The sequence below is a fragment of the Diaporthe batatas genome (genome assembly GCF_019321695.1).
Source record: "Diaporthe batatas strain CRI 302-4 chromosome Unknown Contig00011, whole genome shotgun sequence".
Taxonomy (NCBI): domain Eukaryota; kingdom Fungi; phylum Ascomycota; class Sordariomycetes; order Diaporthales; family Diaporthaceae; genus Diaporthe; species Diaporthe batatas.
Genome location: NW_025408558.1, coordinates 1,144,470 through 1,171,547, shown reverse-complemented (window position 1 = coordinate 1,171,547; position 27,078 = coordinate 1,144,470). Strand labels below are relative to the sequence as shown.

Genomic DNA, 27,078 nt, shown 5'->3' with positions numbered 1-27,078 from the left:
GTATTTTCAGCGTCGATGCCGCAAGGTGGATTTATATGTCTGGTCCTCTCTATAGCCGGTGGGTAAAAATCTAGCCGGCATTGGCGCTCCCCCAAATGGGAATGATAGTCATCAGCCTCGCTTGTCCGCACGTTCGGTACCAGCTGAAATCTGTAATGTCATGAATATGTCCTGTTCAGGATAGCCGCCAGCCAACATGACGACAACAAGGGTGAAGACGATGTTGTCATTTCGGAACAAGCGATTGTATTGGGTATCCACACGATCTTCCTGCTTTGAAAGAGGGGACGCTTTTGCGCTTGTCGTGGAGTGGCTCGTGAGCTGATCCGCTGTGTCTGGGCCAGTGCCCAGGTGTCTTTCTAGGGAGGGTATACATACGCCTGCTGATGATCCCCTCAATGTTGCAACTCTGTTACTTTGTCCCATATTACTTGAAAATCTCATCCAATCTTTCTAACACACCGTATTTACACGGACTGTATCCAAGAATTCTTGCAGAAAATCTTACACAATGGGTTCACCTGCCTGCGGCTGTGTTAAGGTTGCTGGGGCATCCGTGCAGAATCTGGAGCCCAGCATGTTCCCAGCGTTTGACGCTGGTGAGAAGATTCGATCCAAGCCCCTGCTTTACACCAGCCGGTTGGGCTGTGTTATGCATGGAGATCTTTCTCAGAAATGCAGTGCGCTACGCGCGGCGTGGGGAATTCTTCTCAGCTGCTTCACTGGACTGGACAAAGTCTGCTTTGCGTTCGAGCATACTGGTACCACAAGTTCGGATGATGCGGATGGTATTACGACGACAGCACATCTGGATGTGCGCAGCCATCGGCAGGTTCGAAGTCTCTTCATTGGGAGCTCTTCCGCCCTGCTCTCAGTACCGCAAAACGAGGCGAAGACACTGCTCAACACCGCGCTTTGTATTGGCACCTTTGACAACGAGCTGAGCCACCATGATGACCAGAACCAGACGAAGAGACATGATTCGGTCTCGTGGTGCAAGATCCGGATGTTCGTGGATCCTGCCACCTTCCACACCGTCCTTTGGTGGGATCCCAGCTTCATGACTCGAGAACAGGCTGAGAACGTCAGCAACACCTACGACAAGATTGCCAGCGAATTGACCAATCACCCAGAGACTCTCATTTCAGATCTCAATTACTTTGGCGAGAGGAACGAGCGACAAGTCCTGTTGTGGAACAGCACCCCGCAAAGCAACGTGCGGAAGTGTATACACCAAGCTGTGTCAGAGCAGGGGGCATTGCGTCCCTATGCAGATGCAGTTTACGCCTGGGATGGAAACCTTTCATATACTAAGCTTTTGTCTTTCTCGGATCGCCTTGCTTCTCGTTTGAAAGACTCGGGTATCGGCCCCGAGGTCTTTGTGCCTATCTGCTTCGACAAGTCTAAGTGGACTGTCGTTGCAATGCTGGCAGTGCTAAAGGCAGGCGGCATCTTCGTACCTCTGGATCCTACGCACCCTTTGCCCCGCCTTCGTGCCCTGGCAAGCAAGGTGCAGGCCACCACCATCTTGTGTTCTCCCCAGCACCAAAACATGCTAGAGAGCGTGGCAGCCGAGTTGATTCCCGTGGATGACCAGTTGTTCATCAACCTAGTGGAACAACACGGTGAGGTCAACCTCGGATCATTCCATAACGGTGCCTACATGATCTTCACGAGCGGTACCACCGGCGAGCCCAAGGGTGCGTTGATCGAGCATGGGGCGCTGGTATCAAGTGCCCTTGCTCACGGGCCTGCGATGATGATGGATCACAACACAAGATCACTACACTTCGCCGCGTCCACCTTTGACGTGAGCATCACGGAGATCCTCACGTGTCTGATCCTGGGTGGCTGTGTCTGCATACCCAGCGAAGAGGCCCGGCTAAATGCCATCGAGGACGCCATCACACAGCTCCAGGCGAATTGGGCGCTGCTGACACCGACATTCGTCAAATTCATAAACCCCGACAACGTCCCGACTTTGAAGACACTCGTCACTGGCGGAGAGGCTATGACTCAGGCCGTGATTCAGTCATGGTCCCACATCAATCTCATCAATTGCTATGGCCCTGCAGAGACGTCTGTCGTCTCGCACGTCCACAGAGGCATGAAGCCAGGAGTGAACCCACTGAATATCGGTCATCAAATTGGTGTGCATTGTTGGGTTGTTGACCGGTACAACCATGATCGACTAGTTCCTGTTGGGGCTGTCGGTGAGCTGGTTATAGAAGGCTACACACTTGCGCGGGAGTACTACAATGAGCCCGAGAAGACGAACGAGGCTTTCATTGTCGACCCTGCATGGAGCCAAAGTCAGCCACAGTCCAACAGCCCTAGGCGAATGTATAAGACGGGCGACTTGGTCAGATACAATCATGATGGGACTTTCAACATTAGAGGACGAAAGGACTCACAAATCAAGTTCCACGGACAACGTATAGAGCTTGGGGAGATCGAACATCACCTCAACGTCAGTGCTGTCATCAAGCATGGTATGGTTGTCCTGGCCAAGGAAGGTCTTTGCAAAGGTCGACTTTTGGCTATTGTTCAGCTGAGCGATACAACGAATCAGGACCTCGTGCCCAAGGGTCGACCTTACAAACTGATTGACGGTGCACTTGAGGACACTGCACGAGAAAAAGTCGCCGAGGCAAAGAAATTGCTTACTGAGATGCTGCCGCCTTACATGGTTCCCTCCACGTGGCTCCCCGTGGAGTTTATTCCTCGCCTTCAGTCGGGGAAGCTCGACCGCAAGCAGACTGCAAAGTGGGTCGACGACATGAGCGAGGAGCTTTACCGACAGCTTAATCCTGTCACGGCCGCTGGAATTTCTGGGGATATCGTTTTCTCCAGCAAGACCGAACTAGAGCTACACAAAATCTGGATCCACGTCCTGAACCTCGACCCCGAACGGCTTGGCCTCCGACAGTCGTTCTTGAGCATCGGCGGCGACTCCATTTCTGCGATGCAAGTCATGAGCGAATGCAAAAAACGAGGCCTCGGCCTGAACGTCTCACAAATTATTGCTAGCAAATCAATTACCGCTCTGGCATTGCAGGTCAAAGACGTCGTCGACAGGCAGCTGATCCACCAGGAGATCCTAGAACAGCCGTTCGGGCTCTCACCAATCCAGAAGCTCTACTTCTCCAGACCTAATCACGCTGAAGGTCATTACAATCAGAGCTTTCTCCTCCGTACGAATCAGTACATTTCTGAGTCAGACCTGCGCAAGGCTATTGACACCCTGATAAGGAGACGGTCGATGCTCCGTGCCAGGTTCAGCCAAGATGCCGGCGGTACATGGCAACAGCGTGTCACCAACGAGGTTGCATCTTCTTACCGATTGCGTACAATCAAGGTGGCTTCGATTGACGAGGTTGACCACAGCCTCGTTGACAGCCAGACTTGTCTTGAGGTGACTAGTGGTCCACTCTTTGCCGCTGACCTCATCAGCGTCAACGAGGAGGAGCAACTATTGTTCGTCGTGGCGCACCATCTCGTGATTGACCTGGTTTCCTGGCGGATTATCCTGCAGGAATTGGAAGAGCTTCTGCTACAACCTGATGAGCCGCTTTCTGAAATGAGCCGCTCATTGCCTTTCCAGGTTTGGTGCAAGATGCAGCTGGAACACGCCGAGTCTCAGACGCCGGAGAAGGTTCTGCCAATACACGGCATTCCTGACGGGAACCTCGAATACTGGGGAATGGGCGATGAGCCTAACGTATACGGGCAGATGGCCCGCGAGGGCTTCGAACTTGGACATGAGCAGACCTCACTCCTCGTATCGAAATGCCACGACGCGTTGCGCACTGAGATTCCTGATGTCCTCATGGCAGCTATGATATTCTCCTTCGGCCAAACATTTACTGACCGGTCGATCCCAGCCGTGTTCGCCGAAGGGCACGGCCGGGAATCCTGGGACCCTTCCATCGACCTGTCTAATGTGGTTGGGTGGTTCACCACCATTTACCCCGTCTTTGCCGGATCGACTTCACAGTCTAGTCTTGTCGACACCGTGAAGATGGTCAAGGATGCACGACGCAAAGTCCCTGACAGCGGAAGGCCTTACTTTGCAAGCCGCTGGCTGACGCAGGCGGGCGAGCACTCTTTTTCCCGCCACTGGCCCCTGGAAATTACCTTCAACTACCTTGGTCAGTATCAACAGCTGGAGCGTGAGGGTGCTCTTTTCACACCATACGGGAATATTGCAGGAGAGGTTAGGGGCGCCGTCGAGGGCGCAGACATAGGCCATCTAACGCCTTGCATCTCTCTTTTTGAGGTGTCTGCCGTCATCCTCAAGGGATCTCTGCGGTTTTCGTTTGCCTTCAACCAAAACATGAATCATCAGCCCGAAATCCGCCAGTGGATTACCTCCTGTCAACATAGCCTCAGCGCGCTTGTTGAGACGTTGAGCGACATGGCCCCTGAACATACGCTGAGCGACTTCCCACTTCTCTCCCTTACCTACGATCACCTACGACTGATGACGGAGCAAAAGCTCCCGATGGCTGGAGTCAGTTCCATGGACATGGTCGAGGATATCTATCCTTGCTCTCCTCTACAATCAGGACTTCTGATCAGCACGGCGAAGAACAGCGCCTTTTATGCTGCTTACACACTTCATGAGGTGAAGAGTAGAGGCGGCTCGCCAGTTGACGCTAGGAAACTCGCCGGTGCCTGGAAACACCTGATTGAGTACCACCCCATACTCAGGACAATCTTTGTCGAGAGCGTGACCCAGCAAGACTCCCCTTACGACCAGGTAGTCCTCAAAGAAGTCGACTTTCCTCTGGTCGTGTCTGCAAAAGACACGGACGACGAGGCCCTTGCAGCTCTGAGCTTACCACCCCTGCATCAAAAAGACAATTCTCATCTGTTGCACCACTTCGAAGTGTGCACATCCACGAGCGGGAAGGTATTTTGCAGACTTGATATCAGTCACGTCATCATGGACGGTACTTCTCTGTCAATAATCTTCCGTGATCTAGCCATGGCATATGAGGGGAGTCTTGGAGCTCGTGACGGCCCACTTTACAGGAATTACATCGAATACCTCCAAGGACAAGACATCCAACCTGGCATCGACTATTGGAAGTCGCACCTTGCAGGGGTCGAGCCGTGCCATTTCCCTGTCCTCGACGATGGCGAAATTGTGGAATCAAAGGAGCTCAGACACCTTCGGGTCAAGTTTGACGAGATGGAAGAGCTGCAGCGATTGTGTGACGCTCGGGCAGTCACCATTGTCAACGCTATCTATGCAGCTTGGGCAATGACACTGCGTCTATACACCGCCTCGGAGGAGGTCTGCTTCGGTTATCTCACATCTGCCCGCGACTCGCAGATTGAGGGCATCCAGGATGTAGTGGGACCCGTGATCAACATGGTGCCATGCCGCGTCAACGTTGGGAGCTCCACTACTTTGGGGGACGTCATGAGCCTCGTGCAGAGAGATTACCTGAACAGCCTGGAATACCGTCACATCTCGTTGGCCGAAGTCCAGCACGCTCTGCAGCTCTCTGACGCCGCGCTTTTCAACACCGCGCTGTCGTACAGGAAGCTGCCGCGTGCACCAGAAAACCCTCCGGACCTCATGTTTGAGGAGTGCCGCCCGACTTATGATCCTGACGAGTACAATGTGTCTATCAACATCGAGGCGGACGAAAACGACATGGCAATTGACTTGATGTATTGGTCAGATACCCTATCAGATGGTCAAGCCGCGAACGTCGCTGCCACTTTTACCAAGGCGCTCAGCAACGTGCTCCATCACTGCAATCAGCCTATTGCTCAGCTCGAGCACCTCGGATCCTGGCACCGTCAACAGCTCTGCGAGTGGAATCAACAGATTCCACAAGCCATTGAATGCTGCATCCATGATTTATTCAAGCGAAAGGCAGTTTCGCGTCCTGACGCTCCCGCTATTGCCTCATGGGACATGGACTTTACATATGCCGAGCTCGATGACGCCAGTACCAATCTGGCCACCCATATCAGCTCGTTGGGTGTTGGTCTGGAAGACTTTGTACTCGTTTGCTTCGACAAGACTGCCTTTGCTATCGTCGCCATGCTGGCCATAATGAAGGCAGGCGGTGTCTGCGTGCCGCTGGACCCAGCACATCCGGATGCCGCGTTGCAGCTTCGTGCCGAGGACACAGGCGCATCGGTGGCTCTCGTGGCCCCTTCCGTGGTGACCAGAATCAGTACGATGGTCAAAACAGCTGTCGCAGTAGATGCCCAGCTGATCCGGGCCATTTCTCCAGCTGCGGATGTTTCCTTTCCACAAGTCACGCCTGAGAACGCTTGTTTCGTGATCTACACATCCGGTAGCACGGGAAGACCGAAGGGTGTGGTTCTGGAGCATCGGGGGATTGCTACCAGCGCTGAATACTCGGGTCCCCAGGTGGGCTACGGGGAAAACTCCAGAGTGTTGCAATTCGCCTCGCACACTTTTGACAATAGCATTGCCGAGATTTTCTTCACACTCACTCGTGGCGGCTGCGTATGCGTGCCTTCGGACCACGAGAGGCTGAATGACTTGGCCGGTGCAATAAACCGCCACAAGGTGACGTTGGCCGATATCACCCCAACCGTCGCTTGCCTCATCCAGCCAACCGACGTTCCGACTTTGAAGACGTTAGCTCTCGGCGGCGAAGCTGTGACTACCACATGTGTTGATGTGTGGCGCGACTTTGTGTCGTTGCAATGCTGTTACGGGCCTTCAGAGTGCTCCATCAACTCAACCTACTGTGGGGATATTGCCGAGCCTGGCAAAGCCACAAACATCGGCCGCGCTATCGGCAGTGTTGCCTGGGTGGTTGATGCAGCCGATCACAACTCGCTACTTCCAATTGGTTCCGTGGGCGAGCTGCTAATCGACGGTCCCATCGTCTCTCGAGGCTATTTGAATCTGCCGGAAAGGATGGCACAGTCTTTTATATCTCTACCTGACTCTCTAAAAGGGATTCCTTCCCAAGGCGGCAACCTAGATCGGAAACTCTATAAAACTGGTGACCTGGTGCGCTATAATTCCGATGGCACCCTCACCTACCTTGGGAGAAAGGATCAGCAAGTCAAGCTGAACGGGCAGCGCATCGAGCTTGGAGAGATTGAGCACCACATCCAGAAGAACCTTCCCGAGGGCTGGATGTCTGCCGTCCAGCTGATATTGTCAGAGGGCAGGAAGTCGCTAGCCTGTTTCATTTGTGCCGATGCAGACGCATCCCTCACAGACAGCAGCGACGAAAGCATGATACTGGACATGAACAATGTTTATCAGGCACTGTTCAAAGACCTCGAGATCCTTTTGTCTACGCTCATTCCTGCCTATATGGTTCCATCCGTTTGGCTTCCCATCAACAAGATGCCCCTTACTCCTTCCGGGAAGCTGAACCGTGGCAGCCTCCGCCAGCTGGCACAACTGGTTCCGGCACCGCTCATGTCCTCTTACAAGCTCGCCTCGAAGTCTGGCAGGGCGCCATCCGGCTCGCTGGAGAAACAGCTAGCTGCCATTTGGGCTTGCGTGCTGAACATTGAGGAGGCCTCCATCGGGGTCGAAGATAATTTCTTCCGTCTTGGAGGCGACTCCATCGGCGCGATGCGATTAGTGACGCTTGCAAGAAAGTCCGAACTCGAGTTGACCGTGGCCAGCATTTTTGAGAAGGCATCACTGCTTGATATGGCCCAATCAGCACACCCAATGACCATGGGTTCCACCACGACTGTCGAACCGTTCTCTTTGTTACCCAACGTGGCTTCGATGGATGCTATCAAGCGGGAGGTTTCTGAATTCGCTCGCATCGAAGTGGGCTCCATCCAAGACATCTACCCATGTACCCCGACGCAGGAGGGTCTTGTGGCCCTCTCAATCAAGGAGCCAGGGGCATATGTTGCCCGGCTTATCTACCGCCTACAGGACGACATAGACATAGCCAGGTTTCAGAAAGCTTGTGATCTCGTGGTCCAAGCCCAACCAATACTGAGAACGAGAATTGTACATACCGAGGGCATTGGGTTCGTGCAGGTCGTGGTAGCCGAGGATGCGCCTCACTGGTCGACGGTGGCCAGCCTCGGTGAGGTGGATGAGTCACGGCGTCAACTTCCTATTCACAACGGGGGCAGATTGACCAATTACAACCTCGTTCAAAATGTTTCCACTGGAACCTTATTTGTCTGGGATATCCACCACGCACTTTATGACGGTTGGTGTCTTCCTCTTATCCTGGAAAAGATCAAGCAATGCTACCTTGAGGACTCCAACATCACGCAGCTCAGCGGTCGCGGCCCTCCGTACTCCAACTTCATCCAATATCTCGCCCAAGTTGACACCGATCAAGCTACCGAGTTCTGGGAGTCCCACTTGTCCAATATCTCGACGCAACCCTTCCCGCGCCTGCCTAGCCCTGATTACCAGGCAAGCGCAAGTAGTCTACTCATTCACAAGACAGGCTTGAGCCAACTGGCTAGGTCCGAGATTACCACGGCTACGAGGATCCGCACGGCTTGGGCACTCACCGTCTCAACGTATTCGGCAACAAATGATGTCGTATTCTGGGAGACTCTTGCGGGGCGCGATGCTCCTATTCATGGAGTCGAAGAAATGATAGGCGCCACATTAGCGACTGTGCCGACGCGAATGGTTCTGGATTCTTCGCAAACGGTCGCTGAGCTTCTTCGCCATGTGCAAGCCTTGTCATCATCTTTGATGCGGCATCAACATCTCGGCATTCAACGCATCAAGCGCATCAATGCCGACACCGCTGTTGCGTGTGGCGCGCAGAATCTCATAGCCATCAACCACGGGCCACGAGAGACGACCGATTCTTTCTGGGACGAGCAAACCAACGAGATGGCCGGTACAAACTTCTATTCATACCCCCTCATGCTCTCGTTCCACATTGGTGATTCCGAACTTGAGACTGTTGTGCATTTTGACCAAAATCTCATCTCGGAATCACGCATAAGGCGCGTCATGGAACATTTTGCCTTGATGCTGCAATCTGTTTCATCCCCTCAGCTGCGGGATGAGAGGCTTCTCAGCCTAGATTTGCTTAGTCCTTTGGATGTTCAGACGCTTCGGAAGATGAACGGTGCAACAACATCTCCCGTCAACAGACTCATACACGAGGTCATCCAGGCTCAGTGTTTTGTTCAAGCGGAAAACAAGTTGGCGGTCTGTTCGTGGGATCAGAACCTTACTTATTCCGAACTGGATTCTCAATCTACGCGTCTTGCGGACATGCTCGTTGAGAACGGCGTGAGAGCCCATTCCATCGTTCCTTATTGCATGGAAAAATCGTCTCTCGTCGTCGTTTCCATCCTGGCCATCCTAAAATCGGGTGCTGCTTTTGTCTCCCTAGACCCCGCACACCCCGATGCCCGGATCAACGGCATCCTTGCTGATGTCGAGGCAACCGTTATTCTCTGTTCCCCCAAGTACGCTGAGCGTCTGGAGCATCTTGGACCAAAGGTGATGAAAGTTTCACAGGACCTTCACCATGACATCTCCCCGCGCCAGAAGCCGACCGTCTCTCTTTCTCCAAATGACCCAGCCTATGTCATATTTACCTCTGGTACTACTGGAAAACCGAAGGGAACCGTCGTGGGTCACTCGGCATTTTGTACGAGTGCAAATGCCCATGGTTCTGCCATGAAAATGACAGAGTCATCCCGCGTTTTGCAATTTGCTTCTTCTACTTTCGACGCTAGCATCATGGAGGTCTTGACGACTCTGATTCACGGCGGCACTGTGTGCGTGCCCAGCGACGACGAACGCATCAATGATCTTGCAGGCGCTATCAATCGCATGCAAGTCAACTGGGCCTTGTTGACACCCTCAGTTGCCCAGCTAATTTCGCCAGCCCTCGTCCCGGGGCTCAAGACACTGGTGCTGGGAGGAGAGGCCATGTCCGCCGCTCATGTCTCTTCCTGGGCGTCATTCGTCCAGCTCATGAACGCGTACGGACCAAGCGAGACCGCTGTCACCGCTGCAATCAACTCTAACGTCACAATTACATCCAGCGCTTCTGATATCGGCTATGGGGTTGGGTGCATCTGCTGGGTTGTCGACGCGAACAACCACGACAGACTGATGCCAATTGGCGCCGTCGGAGAGCTCCTAGTAGAGGGCCCAACGCTTGCTCAAGGGTACCTCAAGAACCCCCTGAAGACTGCAGAGTCCTTCATCGTCAGTCCAAAGTGGTGCACTGACTTTCCTGTCTCCGTGGAAAGCACTTGCCGCAGGATGTATAAAACTGGTGATCTAGTCAAGCTCAGCGAGGACGGTACCATTCTCTTCCAGAACAGAAAAGATGACCAGGTCAAAGTCAACGGTCAGAGGCTTGAGTTGTCTGAAGTTGAGCACCATCTAAGCGCAGATGCTCTTATTCAACATAGTCTAGCGGCTGTTCCATCATGTGGCCCTTTCAAGGGGCGTCTAGTCACCGTCCTCTCACTGCAGTCACTTGTCAACGTTCAGAGAGGTCTGTTGAAAAGCTTAGAGATGCAGGTGGTCAGAGAGTACCCTCGCTCTGAGATAAAACGGACTCGTGAGAATCTAGCACGACATCTCGCGGCTTACATGGTCCCATCAGCATGGATTGTTGTGGACCGCATCCATCTCCTCCCATCCGGCAAGCTTGACCGTCGACGTGTTGTGAGGTGGGTTGAAGGGATGACTCCTGAACAGCACCTTATGGTTCTCGATGCTCAAGAAAAGGCATCTTCTCTAGATAGAGAAGCATCAGAAGCGGAGGTCAAGCTTCGGGCTGCCTGGGCCAAGGTTCTCAATGCCCAGGTTGATGCGGTCCCTTTCGATCGATCGTTTCTGCATCTAGGCGGCGATTCAATCTCGGCAATGCAGTTGGTGGCCGTCTGCCGGTCCTCGAACATGGCTGTCTCGGTTGGTGAAATCATGAAGAGCAAGTCTATCATTGAGCTTGCGTCTTGCGTCACTGCCGTCGAGGATTTTGTGCATGAACAGGAGCGGGAGAATGAGTGTTTTGAGTTGTCGCCTATCCAGAAGGTGTACTTTGAGTGCTTCGGCACCGACTCCACTCATTTCAATCAGAGCTTGCTTCTAGGAACTACACGTACGATCACTTCCAAGGAGCTATCTACGGCTTTGGAAAACATCACGAGGACACACAGCATGCTCCGAGCTCGGTTTTCGCAGATCGACGGCGACTGGTACCAGCGTATAACTAGCGAAGTCGCTGGCACTTACACCCTCCGATCACACAACGAGGTCGACCCGAATGATATCTCTGAATTAATCGAAGAGAGTCAGAAGTCTTTGAACATCATCGAGGGACCTCTTTTCGCTGCAGACATCTTTGAGGTTGGCAGGACCGGCAATCAGATTGTCTCGTTCGTCGTCCACCACCTCGTTGTCGATGTAGTTTCTTGGAATATCATCTTGCAGGACCTTGAGGGTCTCTTGTCGTCAGCCCCGAACAGCCCTTCCAAACCCTTGCCATTCCAGGCTTGGCTCTCTCTGCAACGCGACGAGGTTCACAAAATGGCACCCGAGCATGTTTTCCACGACGTTCCGGCGCCGCGGCAAGATCTCTCATTTTGGGGGATGGAAGGTGTATCGAACGTTCACGGTGACACAGTCAACGAGACCATAGAAATCAGCACGGATGACTCGCTTCCACTCCTGGGCTCATACCACGACACCCTTGATACCGAGGTTGTCGACGTCTTGTTAGCTTCTCTATTGGTAGCCTTCCGCCGAACCTTTTCAGATCGCGATGAAGTGCCATCGATATTCAACGAAGGTCATGGAAGAGAGCCTTGGGATGGCAGATTGGACCTGTCCCGAACCGTTGGATGGTTCACCACACTGTGCCCTGTCTACTTGCCTGGGTGCATGCCATCCGAGGTAGACATCCTTGATGCCGTGTGCTGGGTAAAGGACTTCAGGCGAAAACTTCCTGGCAACGGCCGTCCTTATTTTGCTCACAACATGCTGAACCAACTTGACCTGTCGCATGTCCGAAAATGGCCCGTCGAAGTGGCCTTTAACTTTCTTGGCAACACGGCGCTGACCGAGTCTGAAGGTTCTGTATTCACATCCCTAAGTGGAAACATGTTTGACTCCGCCAGTTCAAACACCGACGTTGGGGCCAGTGTGCCTCGCCTCGCTCTCATTGAGATCACGGCTGCCATTTCTGGTCATGGGTTGACCGTCAGCTTCGCCTTCAATCGCCATATGAGTCGCCAATCTTGCATCCGAAAGTGGATGGGGGCGTTCAAGGATTCCATTCACCAGGCAACTCGAAGACTATCCGAGGCTAGTCATGGCAAGCCAAGTCCTGACTTGTTTCTTCTTCCTTTGGCCTTTAATGGCGAGTCTCAGATCAAACGGAAGCTTGCTGAAATGGGCATTTGCGATGCTGAGGAAGTCGAAGCAGCGTACCCATGCTCTCCGGTTCAGCAGGGAATCCTGTTATCCCAGATAAGAGACCCCGAGTCCTACTCGTACTCGATTACTTTTTCCGTGAAGAGCACGCAATCGGGGGAGGCTGTAGACGTGCAACGCCTAGCTGATGCCTGGCGGCAAGTGGTGCAGCGGCATTCAACTCTTCGGACTGTGTTCGTGGACAATTTGCTACAGGAGGGCGTGATGGATCAAGTGGTTCTGAAGAAGCATCTTGCCAACATTGCTTTCCTCGACTGTCCCGACAGTGAGCCAGGTCAAAGGCCTGGTTTATCTTCGATACTTCCGAAGAACCATCCACCCCATCGTCTCCAAATTTTCAAAGATCCAGGAGGAATGTTGCTTTGCGTTCTCGAGATGAGCCACGCAATAGCTGACGGATCCTCGATGCCAATCTTATTCCGTGACCTGGCCTTGGCGTACGAGGGTGCCCTGGCCACAACCGGTCTCTCTGTCTACCGGGACTACGTTGCTTATTTGCAGCGGAGCCGCATATTCCAAAATCTCAACTACTGGAAGGGCTATCTGACTGGAGCTGAACCATGTTATCTACATTCAAGAACTGGCGGAGCCACAGAGCCTAGGACTTTGCGAGCGCTGGACTGGACCATCTCCGATGTGGCCGGACTTCAAGCGTTCTGCATCGAGAGAGGCGCTACGCTATCCAACGTACTGCAATTGGCATGGGCACTAGTTCTCCAAGCTTATACGGGTCTCGATGACGTCCTGTTTGGATATTTGGTCGCCGGCAGGGATATCCCTGTCCGCCATATTGACCAGGCAATCGGCGTCTACATCAACATGCTGGTGTGCCGGGTGCGTCTGACCCCGTCAACCAGCCTCGGCGATGTCCTTAAGACCGTCCAAGAAGACCTCGCAGCATCGATGAGTCACAAGCATGTTTCGCTAGCTGACTTGCAACATGCGATGGGTGTTTCGAATGAGCCTCTCTTCAACACTGCCTACTCCTTCCAGAGAAGGTCTGCCTCGAGCTCCGAGGCAGCGGGGCCTGTCTCGTTCGACATTCGCGACGCGCGTGATCCTAGTGAATACGATTTGACTGTCAACGTTGAAGTTTGGGAGTCGAATGTGGATTTGCAGTTATGCTACTGGACAGACAAGATTCTGGATTCACAGGCCAAGAACATTGCTTCCACGCTGGACCAAATTCTGACTTCGATTGTGACGAGCGACTTGGCGATGCCAATAGGAGGGCTCCACACACTTAGTGACCATTGCTCGGAACAGCTGGTGTCATGGAACCATGCCGAACCGGAGTACCTGGAAGAGTGCGTGCATCGAGTGTTTGAGCACAATGCTCGACAGCATTCAGTCGAGACGCAGGCTGTCGAGGCATGGGACGCAACATTCACCTACCTTGAGCTAGACGCTGCAGCTTCACAGCTCGCTCAACATTTGGTGGCTCTCGGGGTGAGGCCCAACACATACATCCCTCTTTGCTTCAACAAGTCAGCATGGACAGTCGTTGCCATGCTGGCGGTTCTGAAGGCCGGCGGCGCTTTTGTTCCCTTGGATCCCACATACCCGGCTGAGCGCGTTGGTTTCATTGTGCACAGCGTTGATTCCCAAATAATTCTCTGCTCGTCTTCTTTGACGCATAAGTTTGAAGGCTTGGGAATCCCCACATTTGCTGTCGGTGCGGAAACGGTATCATCGCTGCCTGACCTGGTGGCAGGCTCACTTCCAGTCCAGGTTAGCCCTTCCCATCCGGCGTACATCATCTTCACCTCGGGCACCACGGGTCTCCCGAAGGGAACAATCATCGAACACGGCGCCTTTACCACTGGAGCCATAGCTCACGCCAAGGCGATCAAGATGACTTCGGCCTCTCGTGTGTTGCAGTTCGCGTCGCACACGTTCGATGCTAGCGTTATGGAGATCCTGTCCACATTGATAGCAGGCGGTTGCATCTGCATTCCTAGCGACCAGGAACGCATGAACGACCTCGCTGCTGTCATTAGAAAATTGAATGTCAATTGGACGCTCCTTACGCCATCCGTGGCAAGCGTTCTGAAACCAGACAGCGTGCCAAGCCTGAAGGTACTTGTTACTGGCGGCGAAGCCATGGCGACAGATCACATCGCTAAATGGGCAAATCACGCCGTTCTCATCAATGCCTATGGACCTAGCGAGGCATCTGTCATTTGTGCAACAAGTACAAAAGTTGATCAGGAAGGAAAGGTCCTCGACTGGGAGCCTGCCACTGTCGGTCATGCCGTCGGGTGTCGTTCCTGGATCGTCGATCCTCGTGACCACAACCGTCTCATGCCCATTGGCAGCATCGGTGAGCTTCTGGTCGAAGGTCCCATCGTAGCGAGAGGCTATTTGGGAAATGACACTCAGACAAGGAATGCCTTCATCGAGCATCCGTCGTGGCGCGGACAGATGAACCTTGGCGGCGACCGGACAGATCGCATGTACAAAACTGGTGATCTAGTTGCCTACAACCCCAATGGCTCCCTCAGCTATATCGCACGCCGTGACACTCAAGTCAAGCTTAACGGCCAGCGCATCGAAGTAGGCGAGATCGAACATCACGTCAAATCCGTCTTACCAGCCGCTGTTCAGTCAGCTGTTGACCTTGTGGTCCCCCAGAGCAAGACATCGACCAAGGCACTGGCAGTGTTCTTCACCAATAGCACTAACATGGAATATTCTACCTCCGGGGAAACGGATGCAATCCTCCTACCCCAGTCGAGTGCTTCCGCCAAAATTGGCCAGTCGCTTAAGTCGGCACTTCGAGGTGCTCTGCCGTCGCACATGGTGCCAACCATGTACATACCGGTGAACAAGATACCGTGGACTTTGGCCGGAAAGCTAGATCGCAAGAGGCTCAAGGCTATTGCTCAGTCTATAACGCCTCAGCAGATAGGCCTCTACAAGCTCGCCGGGGTCAGCACAAACCGAGCTCCTACCACCTTGACACAACGCAAACTGCAGAAAGTCTGGGCAAAGATTCTGAAGGTTGAGCCTGGATTCATAAGCTTAGACGATAGCTTTTTCAGGCTAGGCGGTGACTCCATTGGCGCCATGAAACTTGTCGCCGCCGCGAGGACTGAGGATATCATCCTCACGGCTATGAACGTCTTCGACAAGCCGGTGTTGTCGGATATGGCGGCATCATGCAAACAGTTCAATGGGGCTTCGACAACCATCGTGGAGCACTTTTCTCTGCTCAGAGACGTTGCGTCTCCCTCTGTGCTTCTCGGCGAGATCGCAGAACACTGCGGCGTCGAAATGAGCCAGATCCAAGATGTGTACCCGTGCAGCCCCCTTCAAGAAGGACTTGTGGCCGCCTCTCTGCAGAATTCGGGCGCTTATGTTGCCAAAAATGTTTATAAGCTGCCTATAAATGTCGATATTGGCCGCCTCAAGCTCGCATGGCAAAAGACTGTTGCCCAAGTCGACATCCTCAGATCGCGCGTCGTCAACAGCCAGTCTCTCGAGTCCTACCAGGTCATCCTCAATTCGCATGAAATCGAGTGGGAGATTTACAACAGCATGGAACTTGCAAACGAAAAAACCATGCCAGTTCCAGAACACAATGGCGGCATCCTAGCCAGATACGCGATCATCGACTCGGCTGATTCCGGCGCCCGCTACCTGGTGTGGACTGTGCACCATGCGCTTTACGATGCGTGGAGTATGCCTTCTGTGTTACAATTGGTTTCGAAATTCTACCACGGAGATGGTTCTGAAAGACTCAAGCCGGCTGTCCCATTTGCCAACTTTGCCAAATACCTAGCCGAGGTCGACGCACACGCCTCTGAAGAGTTCTGGAAGACTAGGTTCCAAGGAACGTCTCCTGCGACACATTTCCCGACCATGTCCGCCACCAAGGGCGCTGTATCATCGAGTGCATCACTGAGACACACTTTCCACTACAGCAAAGACAACCTCGGCGTTGATGTGACCAGCTCGACAGTCATCCGTGCGGCTTGGGCGCTTGTCATCGGTGCACAAACTGGCTCTGATGATATCGTCTTTGGCGAGACTCTGTCTGGACGAGATATTGATCTCGACCATGTAGAAGATATTGTTGGTCCAACCTTGACGACCGTGCCTTCGAGGATTCAGATTGATCGGCAAAGCGCTGTTGGCCAGTTCTTGAAGACAATCCAACACCAGGCAATCGCGGTGATTCCCCACCAACACACTGGTCTTCAACGCATCAAGCGTCTAGGAGCAGCAGTGGCAGTGGCCTGCGACTTCAAGAACCTGTTAGTGATTCAGTCTTCCGGCGAACCAGCGATTCCAAATGGCTTTTTAGAGCCAATGGAAGACGGAACCGAGCAGTCAAACTTCTTTACGTACCCGCTAGTGGTCGAGTGCTTCATTGAGGCCAACGATCTCGTCCTAGTCATCCATCACGATGAGGCAGTTATGCAAAACTGGCAAGTGAAGCGTATCGCTCATCAGTTTGAGGGTCTGGTAGATCAGCTCATCCGTCTGTCAAGAGAGCCGGCCAGCAAGGTGTCTGATCTCCGACTCTATGGCCAAGAAGACATCGATATGATCAAAGATTGGAACCACTGGACTCATGATCCTGTCCAAGAAAGTATCTCCAGTCTATTCTGGCGGTCAACTACCTCTCAACCGAATGCTACCAGCATCCGCGCCTGGGACGGTCACCTCAGCTACAAGGCCCTCGCACTGTATGCCGGCCAGTTCGCCAAGCTTCTCGTAGAGAAAGGAGTCGGGTCTGATTCACTCGTTCCGTGCTGCATGGATAAGTCTCTCTGGACCACGGTTTCGATGCTTGCAGTGATACTTGCTGGTGGTGCTATCGTTCCTATGGATCCAGCACAGCCCCCCGCTCGTCACGCAGAAATCACCCGCGACTGTGAGGCCCGCGTGGCTCTCTGTTCACCGGAGTATCAAGACCGCTTCAATGGCGTTGTTGAAACCGTCGTCTCGGTCAACCGCGACTTTTTCACGGCCGATCAGTTTTCTCAAGATATCAGACCACAGGATCTGCCCACTATTGCTAGTGGAGATGCTGCGTTCGTCATTTATACATCAGGCAGTACTGGGAGGCCAAAAGGCGTCGTGATTGAACATAGGTCGTTCTGTGCGAGTTCAAAGGGCTTCACGCACCGCTTGAATCTTACTTCGGAATCTGGCGTTTTTCACTTCACTTCTTATGCATTCGACATGGCAATGGCAGAGGCATTTATGGCTCTCACCAGCGGCGCCTGCCTGTGCGTTCCCAGTGAGGATATGAGAATGACAGATCTGCCAGGGGCTATGAACAGCCTTGGAGCTACTTGGGCTTTCCTGACACCGTCAGTGGCAAACATCCAGGATCCCTCGAAGTTCAAAACGCTGCAGACTCTGGTCTGTGGAGGCGAGGCCCTGACATCCGAGACAATCAGCACCTGGGCCGACCAGGTCGAGCTAATGAATGGCTACGGGCCGGCCGAGTGCACGTTCCTTGCCGTTGCCAACACCCACGTCTCAGTCAACAAGGAGCACAGCAGTATCGGCCACGCCATGAACGGTTGCCACACGTGGGTCGTTGACCCCAGAGACCACAATACCCTCGTTCCTGTGGGATGTACGGGTGAACTGCTCATCAGCGGGCCTATCGTCGCACGAGGGTACCTGAATGACGGTAGAGCAACCGCAGAGAAATTCGTCAAGAACCCTACATGGATGCATCATTTTTCCAGTGATGAGAATCATTACCAGAACCTGCGACTGTATAAGACAGGTGACCTGGTCAAGTATAACCGTGGTGGGGCCTTGGAATACAAAGGTCGCAAAGATCACCAAGTCAAGATCCATGGCCAGCGGATGGAACTTGGCGAAATCGAAGCACGTCTTGAATCTGATCAATGCATTCGCCAGGCGTTCGTGACTCTACCCAAGTCCGGACTCTGCAGAGGTCGCTTGGTGGCCGTCGTTTCCCTCGAGGATGATTCATCTGAGAAGCCAAGCATTGTATCATCAGAATTCACCCCAGTCTCTGCTTCTGAGATGCAGGTTGCCCGGACCAAGGTTTCTGCTTTCCAAAATCATCTGTGCGAGAGCCTTCCACTTTACATGGTTCCATCGACTTGGTTTGTGGTTGAATCTATTCCTCTTTTGCTTTCTGGGAAGCTCGATAGGACCAGTGCTCAGATCTGGCTCGCGGACATGGACACGAACACGTGGAAACTTGCAATCAGCCCAGAGACCATCAAAGATGTTGCCTCGTCCGAGACGACGCCTTTTGGGCAGCAACTCAGACGTATATGGGCATCGGTACTCAAGATCGCTGAGGACAAGGTGCCCATGAACCGTTCCATGATCAGTCTTGGCGGTGACTCCATCACCGCGATTCAGGTCGTGACTCGCTGTCGCGAACAATCCATCAGACTATCGATGCAGGAAGTCATGAGAGGCAGATCAATCAGTGACCTAGCCGCGCTCATAGAAACAGAAGGTCGACACATGCGCCATGACACCCCTGCACACGAAGAAGAAGAAGCCAATGACGAATTTGAGCTCTCGCCGATCCAGCACTTGTTCTTTAACAACAGCATCAACAGGGACTCCGGAGATCGCTTCAATCAAAGCCAGCTACTGTCAATCAACGGCGCGTTCGACATGTCCAGGTATCAGCATGCTTTCTGCGCACTCGCCCAGAGACACCCAATGCTTCGCGCCCGATTCAAGAAATCTTCCAGTGGACAATGGATGCAGACGATTGCTTCGGAAGTCGAGACTTCTTATAGTTTCCGCTTCCACAAGCTCATTGCAGGATCAGAAATGATTCCACTTCTCGCCGCCAGTCAGAAAAGTGTCCAAATTTCTGGCCCCGTTTTTGTGGCCGACATTTTTGAACATCCCAATGGCTCTCAAGTCATGTCGCTTATAGCCCATCATCTGATCGTTGACGTCGTCTCCTGGATTAACATCATCCAAGACCTCGAGAAATTCTTATCATCTGCCAACCTGATGAGCTCTAAGCCCTTCTCCTTCCGGAGCTGGAACGAAGCGCAGATTGAGCATGCCAGATCACTTGAGAGACATGGAGGCGCTATACTGCCATTCCCTGTGCAACCTGCTGATTTTGACTTCTGGGGAATGTCAAGCGCCCCCAACCAGTATGGAGATGTCATCGAGAAGGACTTTACTGTCTCAAATCCAGAAATTGTCTCTCTGCTGCTGGGTGACTCCAACACGGCACTCAAGACCGAGTCCCTTGATCTCTTCATCTCGGCTCTGCTAAAATCGTTTGGGGGTGTTTTCACAGAGCGAGAGTTGCCAACCTTGTTCAACGAAGGTCACGGACGTGAGCCTTGGGACGAGACCATTGACATTTCTGAAACCGTTGGATGGTTTACCTCACTTTCTCCCGTCTGTGTCTCTCGATGCAACCTCGATCTCCATGATATCGTCGACTGTGTTCGGAAGGTCAAAGACGTGCGACGTAGCGTCCCAAGTAACGGCCGTCCCTACTTTGCACATCGCTATCTGACCGAGTCAGGGAAGCGCCAGCTTGAAAATCACGAACTGATGGAGATTCTGGTCAACTTCCTCGGCCGTACTCAACAGACGAGCCAAGGCGATTCTCTCTTTAGCTCGTTCGATGCATCAATTGATGGCAGAGAGGGAGGGGTGGTTGCAGACGTCGCCCCTGAGACTCGCCGTCTAGCCTTGATTGAGATTTCGATATCGATTCTTGAGAATGGCGTGCGGTTTGCTTTCATGTATAACAAGCACATGTTCCACCAAGACCGGGTTGAGGAATGGGCGGCCAACTGCGAGGGGGTTCTCATCGACATTGCAACAACGCTAAGCGAGGCCCCGTCTTCTCCCACGCTCAGCGAATACCCTCTCATGCCTCTCGGCTATGAAGATCTCCGGGAGCTCGTCACTAGATCTCTTCCTGCAGCCCACATTCGCTTCGACGAGGTTGAAGATATATATCCCTGTTCACCAATGCAGACAGGAATACTTCTCAGTCAGCTCCTCGATCCGTCTCAGTACCTGTTCCACACCATCGTTGAAGTGACTTCTCCTAGTCTCTCGGCTGTCAATGCTGTGAAGCTATCGGAGGCTTGCTACAAAGTCATTGAGCGACACCCTGCTCTACGGACTAGCTTTCTTGAGAGCACCTATCGCGGCGGCTCTTTCGACCAAGTCGTCCTCAAACCCCGCGAGGCTGGAATCACCGTCATTCGATGTCGGGAAATCGATGTCATGGCGAAGTTGAACCTCAGATCGCTTCACCAGACAAAGAAGAGGAATCATGAGCCTACACTTCCCTACCAAATCACTATCTGCCAGACAGTACAAGACAAAGTGTTCATGAAGCTTGAGTTGAATCATGCTGTCACAGATGGTGCTTCGACATCGATCATTCTGCGCGACATATCAAACGCATACAACAACAGCCTGCCTTTGACCAGCGCCCCTTCCTACAAGGAATGTATCAAGTATATTTCCAATCAGCCCAGTGATTCAAGCCTTGACTTTTGGTCCACATACCTGTCTGGTGCACTGTTCACCGGCTTCCCAACGATCAACCCCGATATTACGGCTGGTCACAACCTAGGCTCTGTCGCCGTCGAATTCGACCGATTTTCCGAGCTGCATGCGATCGCCCGCGAAGTTGGAGTTACATTGTCGAATATGATTGTCGTTGCATGGGCTCTTGTGCTACGAAGCTACACGAGATCTGACGATGTCAGCTTCGGCTACCTTGCCTCTGGGCGTGACGCCCGCATTAATGGCATTGACGACATTGTCGGTCCTCTAATCAACATGCTCGTGTTTCGCTTTAGGTTCGCCGGGAATGTGCTCCTCAGGAGACTTTTCCTCGATGCCCAGCAGGACTATCTTTCTAGTCTATCACACCAGCACTTTTCTCTGGCTCGCGTTAGCCATCAACTGGGACAAGCGAAACGAGGCTTTTTCAACACGGCCGTATCAATCCAAAGCTCCGATTCGTCAGGCGTTTCAGATCCACACGCCCTCATGTTCGAGCCAGTCGAAGCATTTGACCCAAGTGAATATGCCATTACTCTGAATGCCAACACCGCTCGCGGCGACGAAGGCATCATATTCCGGTATTGGACAGATGTTCTGTCAGATTCCCAGGCCCAAGATCTCTCGCTCACAATGTCCACATTTCTGAGTGAGTTCATCAATCACAGTGAAGATAATGTATCAGATCTGCGGATCTCGCAGCACCCACTGTCGCGCACCAATGACTACAAGCACGCGGCTGAAGACGTCCACTCCACATTTGAACACAACGATCCCAAACGTGCCGATACATTCAACAGCTCAGCCAGCAGCGAACCCTCTACGGACCTCGGTGGTTCATTGTTCTCGCCACTTACCAAATCTCGCGTATTTACTCGTGACAGGGATCATCTTCACCAGAAGCTGTTGGCATTGTGGAGAGACACTCTCGGTCTCGGCAGTGCTTCAATTTCGCTCGAAGATAGCTTTTTCGAGCTTGGCGGTGATTCCATCATCGCTATGTCAATGGTGGGCAACGCCAGAGACCTCAAAATCCAGCTCACCGTGGCCGACATCTTCAACAACCCCAGATTCGGGTCAATGCTTGATTGTCTCCTGGACCGAACGTACAAGGATTCAGACACGGAGTCAATGGTTGACCAGATTTCCTCCTCGGAGTCAAAGAAGGAGTTGCCCACGCTAGATGAACAAACATACCAGCCCTTCTCCATGCTTGGCCAAGAGGATGCTGAGAAATTTGTACGAGACCACGTCTGTACTGTTGCAGGTGTATCTCGAGCCAGCATCCTAGATGTCCTCCCGACAACCGACTTTCAGAACCAAGCAATCATGGGCAGCCTACTCGCGTCACGATGGATGCTTAATCACTTCTACCTGGATTCGACAGGTCCGCTGAACATTGCGCTGTTGGAAGAAAGCATCACAAATGTTGTGGCCTGTCATGATGTGTTACGCACTGTCTTCGTCCCCCATCAAGAAAGATACTTGCAGGTCATACTCCGCCAGTTGCATCCCCAACTAGCTGTCCACGACGTCGAAGATATCGAGGGTTTCACCTCAGAGCTTGCGTTTGTCCACCGAGACGAAACTCCGAAGCCCGAGAAATCTTCCCTCCAATTCATTCTAGCACGACATATGCCGTCGCTACGACACCGAATTTTCATCAGGATATCTCATGCTCAGTATGACGGCGTTTGCTTCCCAGCTATCCTTGAATCACTCAAGGCTTGCTATGAAGGTGATCCCATCTCATCCACACCTTCATATGTGGACTTCATTCGTGGGACGTTGGGCAACATTACTCTGGACCATTACGCGTACTGGAGAGCACTCCTTGAGAACTCCACCCCAACAAGTATTGTCCCACGACAGCGCACATCGCTACGCACGTCTCCCACTCAAGTCTTGAAAGCCGTCGTGTCCACACCTTCGCTCGCGTCTGTCAATATTACCACCGCTACCGTCATCAAGGCTGCTTGGTCCACAGTCTTGGCCAGGGTCACTGGAAAGACGGACGTTGTCTTCGGCCATCTCATCAGCGGTCGCAACGTGGGCGGCGTAACAGGTATCGAGTCGATTGTCGGTCCATGTCTGAACATGGTTCCCGTACGCGTCTGTATCCGGCCGTCTTGGACCGTTCTGCACCTCCTCCAACACATCCAGAATCAGCAGGTTGATAATATGCCGTATGAGTCACTCGGCTTCAAAGATATCATCGACAAGTGCACTGACTGGGATGATGACGGAGAAAACGGCTTTTCAACCGTTGTCCAGCACCAAAGCATGCCTCAGACCGCTTCGCTGAAAATTGGAGGGAACACGTACCAGATTGGTGCCATGGCCTCCCAAGAGGATACTGCTGATTTCAGTGTCGTCACCACGCCTCAAGATGCGAATAGCACCGAAGTCTGCTTGCTTTACGCTACAGACGGAGCTATAGATACGGCCTTCGCACAGGAGATATTTGATTCGCTTTGTAACACTATTACGGTGTTCTCGGATAACCCGAACAGTCTTGTTGAGCTTTTTTAATTTTTAATATGGTTTCTGTCAATATTTCCTTCATCTTTTCCCTTTCTTCTCTCCTGTGGCTAGTGTACTTAAGTATGTAATTTGCGCATCCTGGTTGTCCTTACTAGTCTATACAATGTTTCACTTGAAGGTCCAATTAAAGTAAATTTGCGACTAAACAATTAGGGCGATCTGACAAGTATCTGACAACTGCAGGACATTCCAGAGTGTTCTGTGATCTACCTTTTGAACCCTGGAAGGATATTTGGTGGGATATTGAAGCCACTGTTGTGCGGCACGAGGCTGAGGCCACGTGCCCACGTACTGTATTCTCTCCGCACAGTTATTGGCACTGCATGTTTTTAAACGCTGGGACTTGAGCGTTTACCACTGTATGAAGGCGCCACATACATTTTATATGTATAGGGATCAAAAACGAGACCACTGAAGCCACCATAAAATTCGGCCTCGCTTTAGTTGTCGAGCCGTTATTCGCTGGAATGTCACCTCTGCAGAACTTGAAGACAACCCAAAGTGCATCTCAATAGCCACTTCACTTTGTGGACTTAGCCGTGAACACCACGGGGAAAGCGCCATAAATTCCGAAAGTTGGACAGTTTGTCCTTCCAATCATCCTTTTCTTCGTTCCTTCCATCCTCAAATAAAAAGCTGAGTCCACGCTTGCCATCCTCAGAGACGTAAGACGGCGCAGCAAGCATACAGTGTCAACCGTCATTGTCACCTTCAAGCGCGTTTGCTCCTCATTTTTCTCATGAATATTTGTGACCGTGGAAGAGATTTTGATTGTCCTTTCCTCAACCGTGGGGGTTTTTTCTTGTTATTTTACACACACAGCGAACATGAAATTCGTATTGCTCTGAATTGTTTGGAGGGACCCGGCCGCACCTAATGCAGCTCCGAATGCCATGTTGCGTATTCATCGAAACAGCCGGCTATAGTATCATCTGCCCCATAATGATAACTCTCTCCACCCCTAAGTACAATGACAAATGAAGTGCCGTCTTTGATGTTCAATGCTAGGTCCTGTGATTTTCTTTCAGTATATCCGAAATATATGTGTCGGTGGAACAGACCAGGCTCACCTTGACCCCCTTACCGTTCTGGATCAGGTTTTCCAGACCAGCGTAGTGGCCGCGAAGATCTCCCACACAACTGCAATCTTGCAACTCCGCAATGTAGGATCCGCCAAACCCCCACCAAAGACGCCTGATGTCTCTCATGGAAAGGTTGAAGTCAGTATTAGGTGGACATTGGAGTGATTTCATCCCGCCGACGCTGATGAAGTAGCTCCCCTGCGGCCCCAGGGAGACACAATCCGGACACTGTGTGTTTTGTCCTTTACTGAGAAATGAAAAGAGTTGAGGGTACTGTGCTCTTATTGCCCCATGGTCTATCTCATTTTGGATATTAATCAGTAAAGTATCCAAAATACCCGTAGGAACAGGATAGTGGTAGCATGGGCGCACTCGAAGGAAAGACTCTCGGCAAACTCACAATAACATCGAGGGAATACCCTGCCTTCATGGTAGTGCGCATAGTATGACAGTCCTTCCCCAAGAATTATATGCTTGATGGTAATTCTCACAGTAGAGGACCTCTCTAAGTGAACTAGACTATCTCTTGTCCAATCTGGCAGGTAGCTGTTCCAGGAAGAAAAGAAAGTGATTAGCTCCCGAGGATGTGATTAATGAATAACTTTTCTGGGGGTTGACTCACGACTTTGTGTAGGCTGGCCCGATGAATGCACAATGGCGACCGCTCAGGCTGAGACTGAGACCTCGGCTGGATTTGAAGGTCGAATGGCTGGTGATCAACGCGTGACTTGTCAGACCGTTGGGCGCAGCGGGACTCTCCGAGCGTACACTCTGCAACGTGCCGATGTCTAGGCTCACTTCACCTCTGATGCTGTATTGAATCGAGAGCCTCCTTATTTTCTCATCTTCCAACTCGTCAACCGCCTGGTCATATCTCGCCCTAACCATCTCTTCCATTTCGGCGGACAGCACCTCCCGATTTCGAAGGAGGTCTCCCTCTTGTTGCTTCATATCTGCCATGATCTCTTCCATTTCCTGTTGTCGTGTGTTGTCCCTCTCCAGCATGGCTTCCCTGGCGCTTTGTTGGTACTCTCTCAGGGCTTGGCTGAGACGAAGGCCCTCCTTTTTAATGCTAGCACGGACGGCCTCACCCGCTTTAGTGTCCTCCAGCAACTTGTTCTCGTCTGCCATCTCCTCCTGGATTCTTAATACCATGTGTTCAGGTGCCTTCTGCTTTCCGAAAGGCAGGAACATTTCAATCAGTCGCTTGGCCGACTCCGAATCGTTCGTATGCCTCTCAATCTTACTGCCTCTGGCAGACATCCAACCCCAGAAGTCATTTGTATTTCTCAGCTCTGCCTCTCTGGCCACCCCTTGATCCTCTTTTTTGAGGTTCTCCCACATAGTGGTGACCAGCACGACTTTATGCAGTGCATTTTCTCCGCAAAGCTTGTTGAACATGATGAGATTCTTTCTGGCGGAGCCCTGCATTCGCACGTCCGTGATTCGATGGAGGTAAAGTATTCCGTGCAATCTGATGCCTTGGGAGTACGTGAATGCGAGCCAGTCTGCCAGATGTCTCAGCACGTCGGCGTCCGTCATGTTCGTATCGTCGAACCCTGGGGTGTCGACTAGGTAAATCGCTATGTTCTCTGAGTGAGCATATCGGTATACAGCGCATTCCCGAGTACCTGCACGTGGTTCGGCATTCATCAGTACAACGACACTGAAGATCTAGTTGGCGGATTGGTTGATACGAACAGGATGAAAGAGCCTGCCCTATTCTAGGACCCCCCCCCCGCAGGTGCTAGATGTGAAATCAACGTGCTTTTGCCGGCACCTGTCACTCCCATCACCGCAATAAAAATGTCGGTGTCACACGGCTCTTGGCCATTGCGAAACTCGGACAAGTCGATCTTTGCAGGAGGGTCCGGCTGCGGGAGCTCATCGATCTCGATCATGACGAAAGTTTTGGCAATGTACAGAGCATCTACAGCTGTGGACGTAAGAGAGTGCAACTGTACACAAAGAATCGTATCTCAGCGCGCGGACGGGACACTGGAATGTGTGGGTCAGTCAATGATTTCTCCGCAATCGCTTCTATAGGCACACGAGTCACAGATCATCAATCGTGAATAGAATGCTGGACTTTGTGGAGTTTCAAAATAAGAATGAGAGAGTCAGCTGCCAGAATCGCTGACATCATGATTATTCCTTTGGGAAGGTCGCACAGAGACGTAGGCTTCACAGCCGCCCCAGAAAGCGCTTTCGTTGGGCATAGATGGTTCCATTGAAACATGTGGGAACACCAACGCTCTAGCTTAGTTCACGAAGAGACCAGTTGGCGCAGTCGGCATGTTAAAGAACCCTGCCTGACCCTCAGCTCAATTTCGAGGCGGGATTGTTGGCGGAGGCCTTTTGATCAGCTTGTCTCGGTTGAGCCAAGGGAACACAAAAATGAATAATGCAATGCAGTGCGAGTGTAACTGCTTTTTTAGGTGACATTTGATTACAAGCGTTCTCTTGCCGAGATGGCTTGGAGAACCTGGCCTCGAATGTCCAGCTAGTCGTGAT

General features: G+C 52.2%; 2 protein-coding genes across 2 annotated transcripts; one reads left to right on the top strand and one right to left on the bottom strand.

Annotated features, from left to right (window-relative positions):
- Nucleotides 1–103: 103 nt before the first annotated feature.
- On the top strand, nt 104–23,855 carry KVR01_008948 (uncharacterized protein). The gene has a single exon (XM_044785623.1). The coding sequence runs from the start codon at nt 512–514 to the stop codon at nt 23,468–23,470; it is 22,959 nt and encodes a 7,652-aa protein (XP_044641450.1). The 5' UTR covers nt 104–511; the 3' UTR covers nt 23,471–23,855.
- Nucleotides 23,856–25,083: 1,228 nt separating this feature from the next.
- KVR01_009459 (uncharacterized protein) lies at nt 25,084–26,106 on the bottom strand (the record flags this gene model as incomplete). Its single annotated transcript, XM_044792739.1, has 2 exons — nt 25,084–25,099; nt 25,187–26,106. The coding sequence occupies 2 exons, from the start codon at nt 26,104–26,106 to the stop codon at nt 25,084–25,086; spliced, it is 936 nt and encodes a 311-aa protein (XP_044641961.1).
- Between the last annotated feature and the right edge of the window lie 972 nt (nt 26,107–27,078).

What these genes read in the sequence shown, in the direction of transcription:
- KVR01_008948 (XM_044785623.1), top strand. Translation starts at nt 512, where the DNA reads ATGGGTTCACCTGCCTGCGGCTGTGTTAAGGTTGCTGGGGCATCCGTG.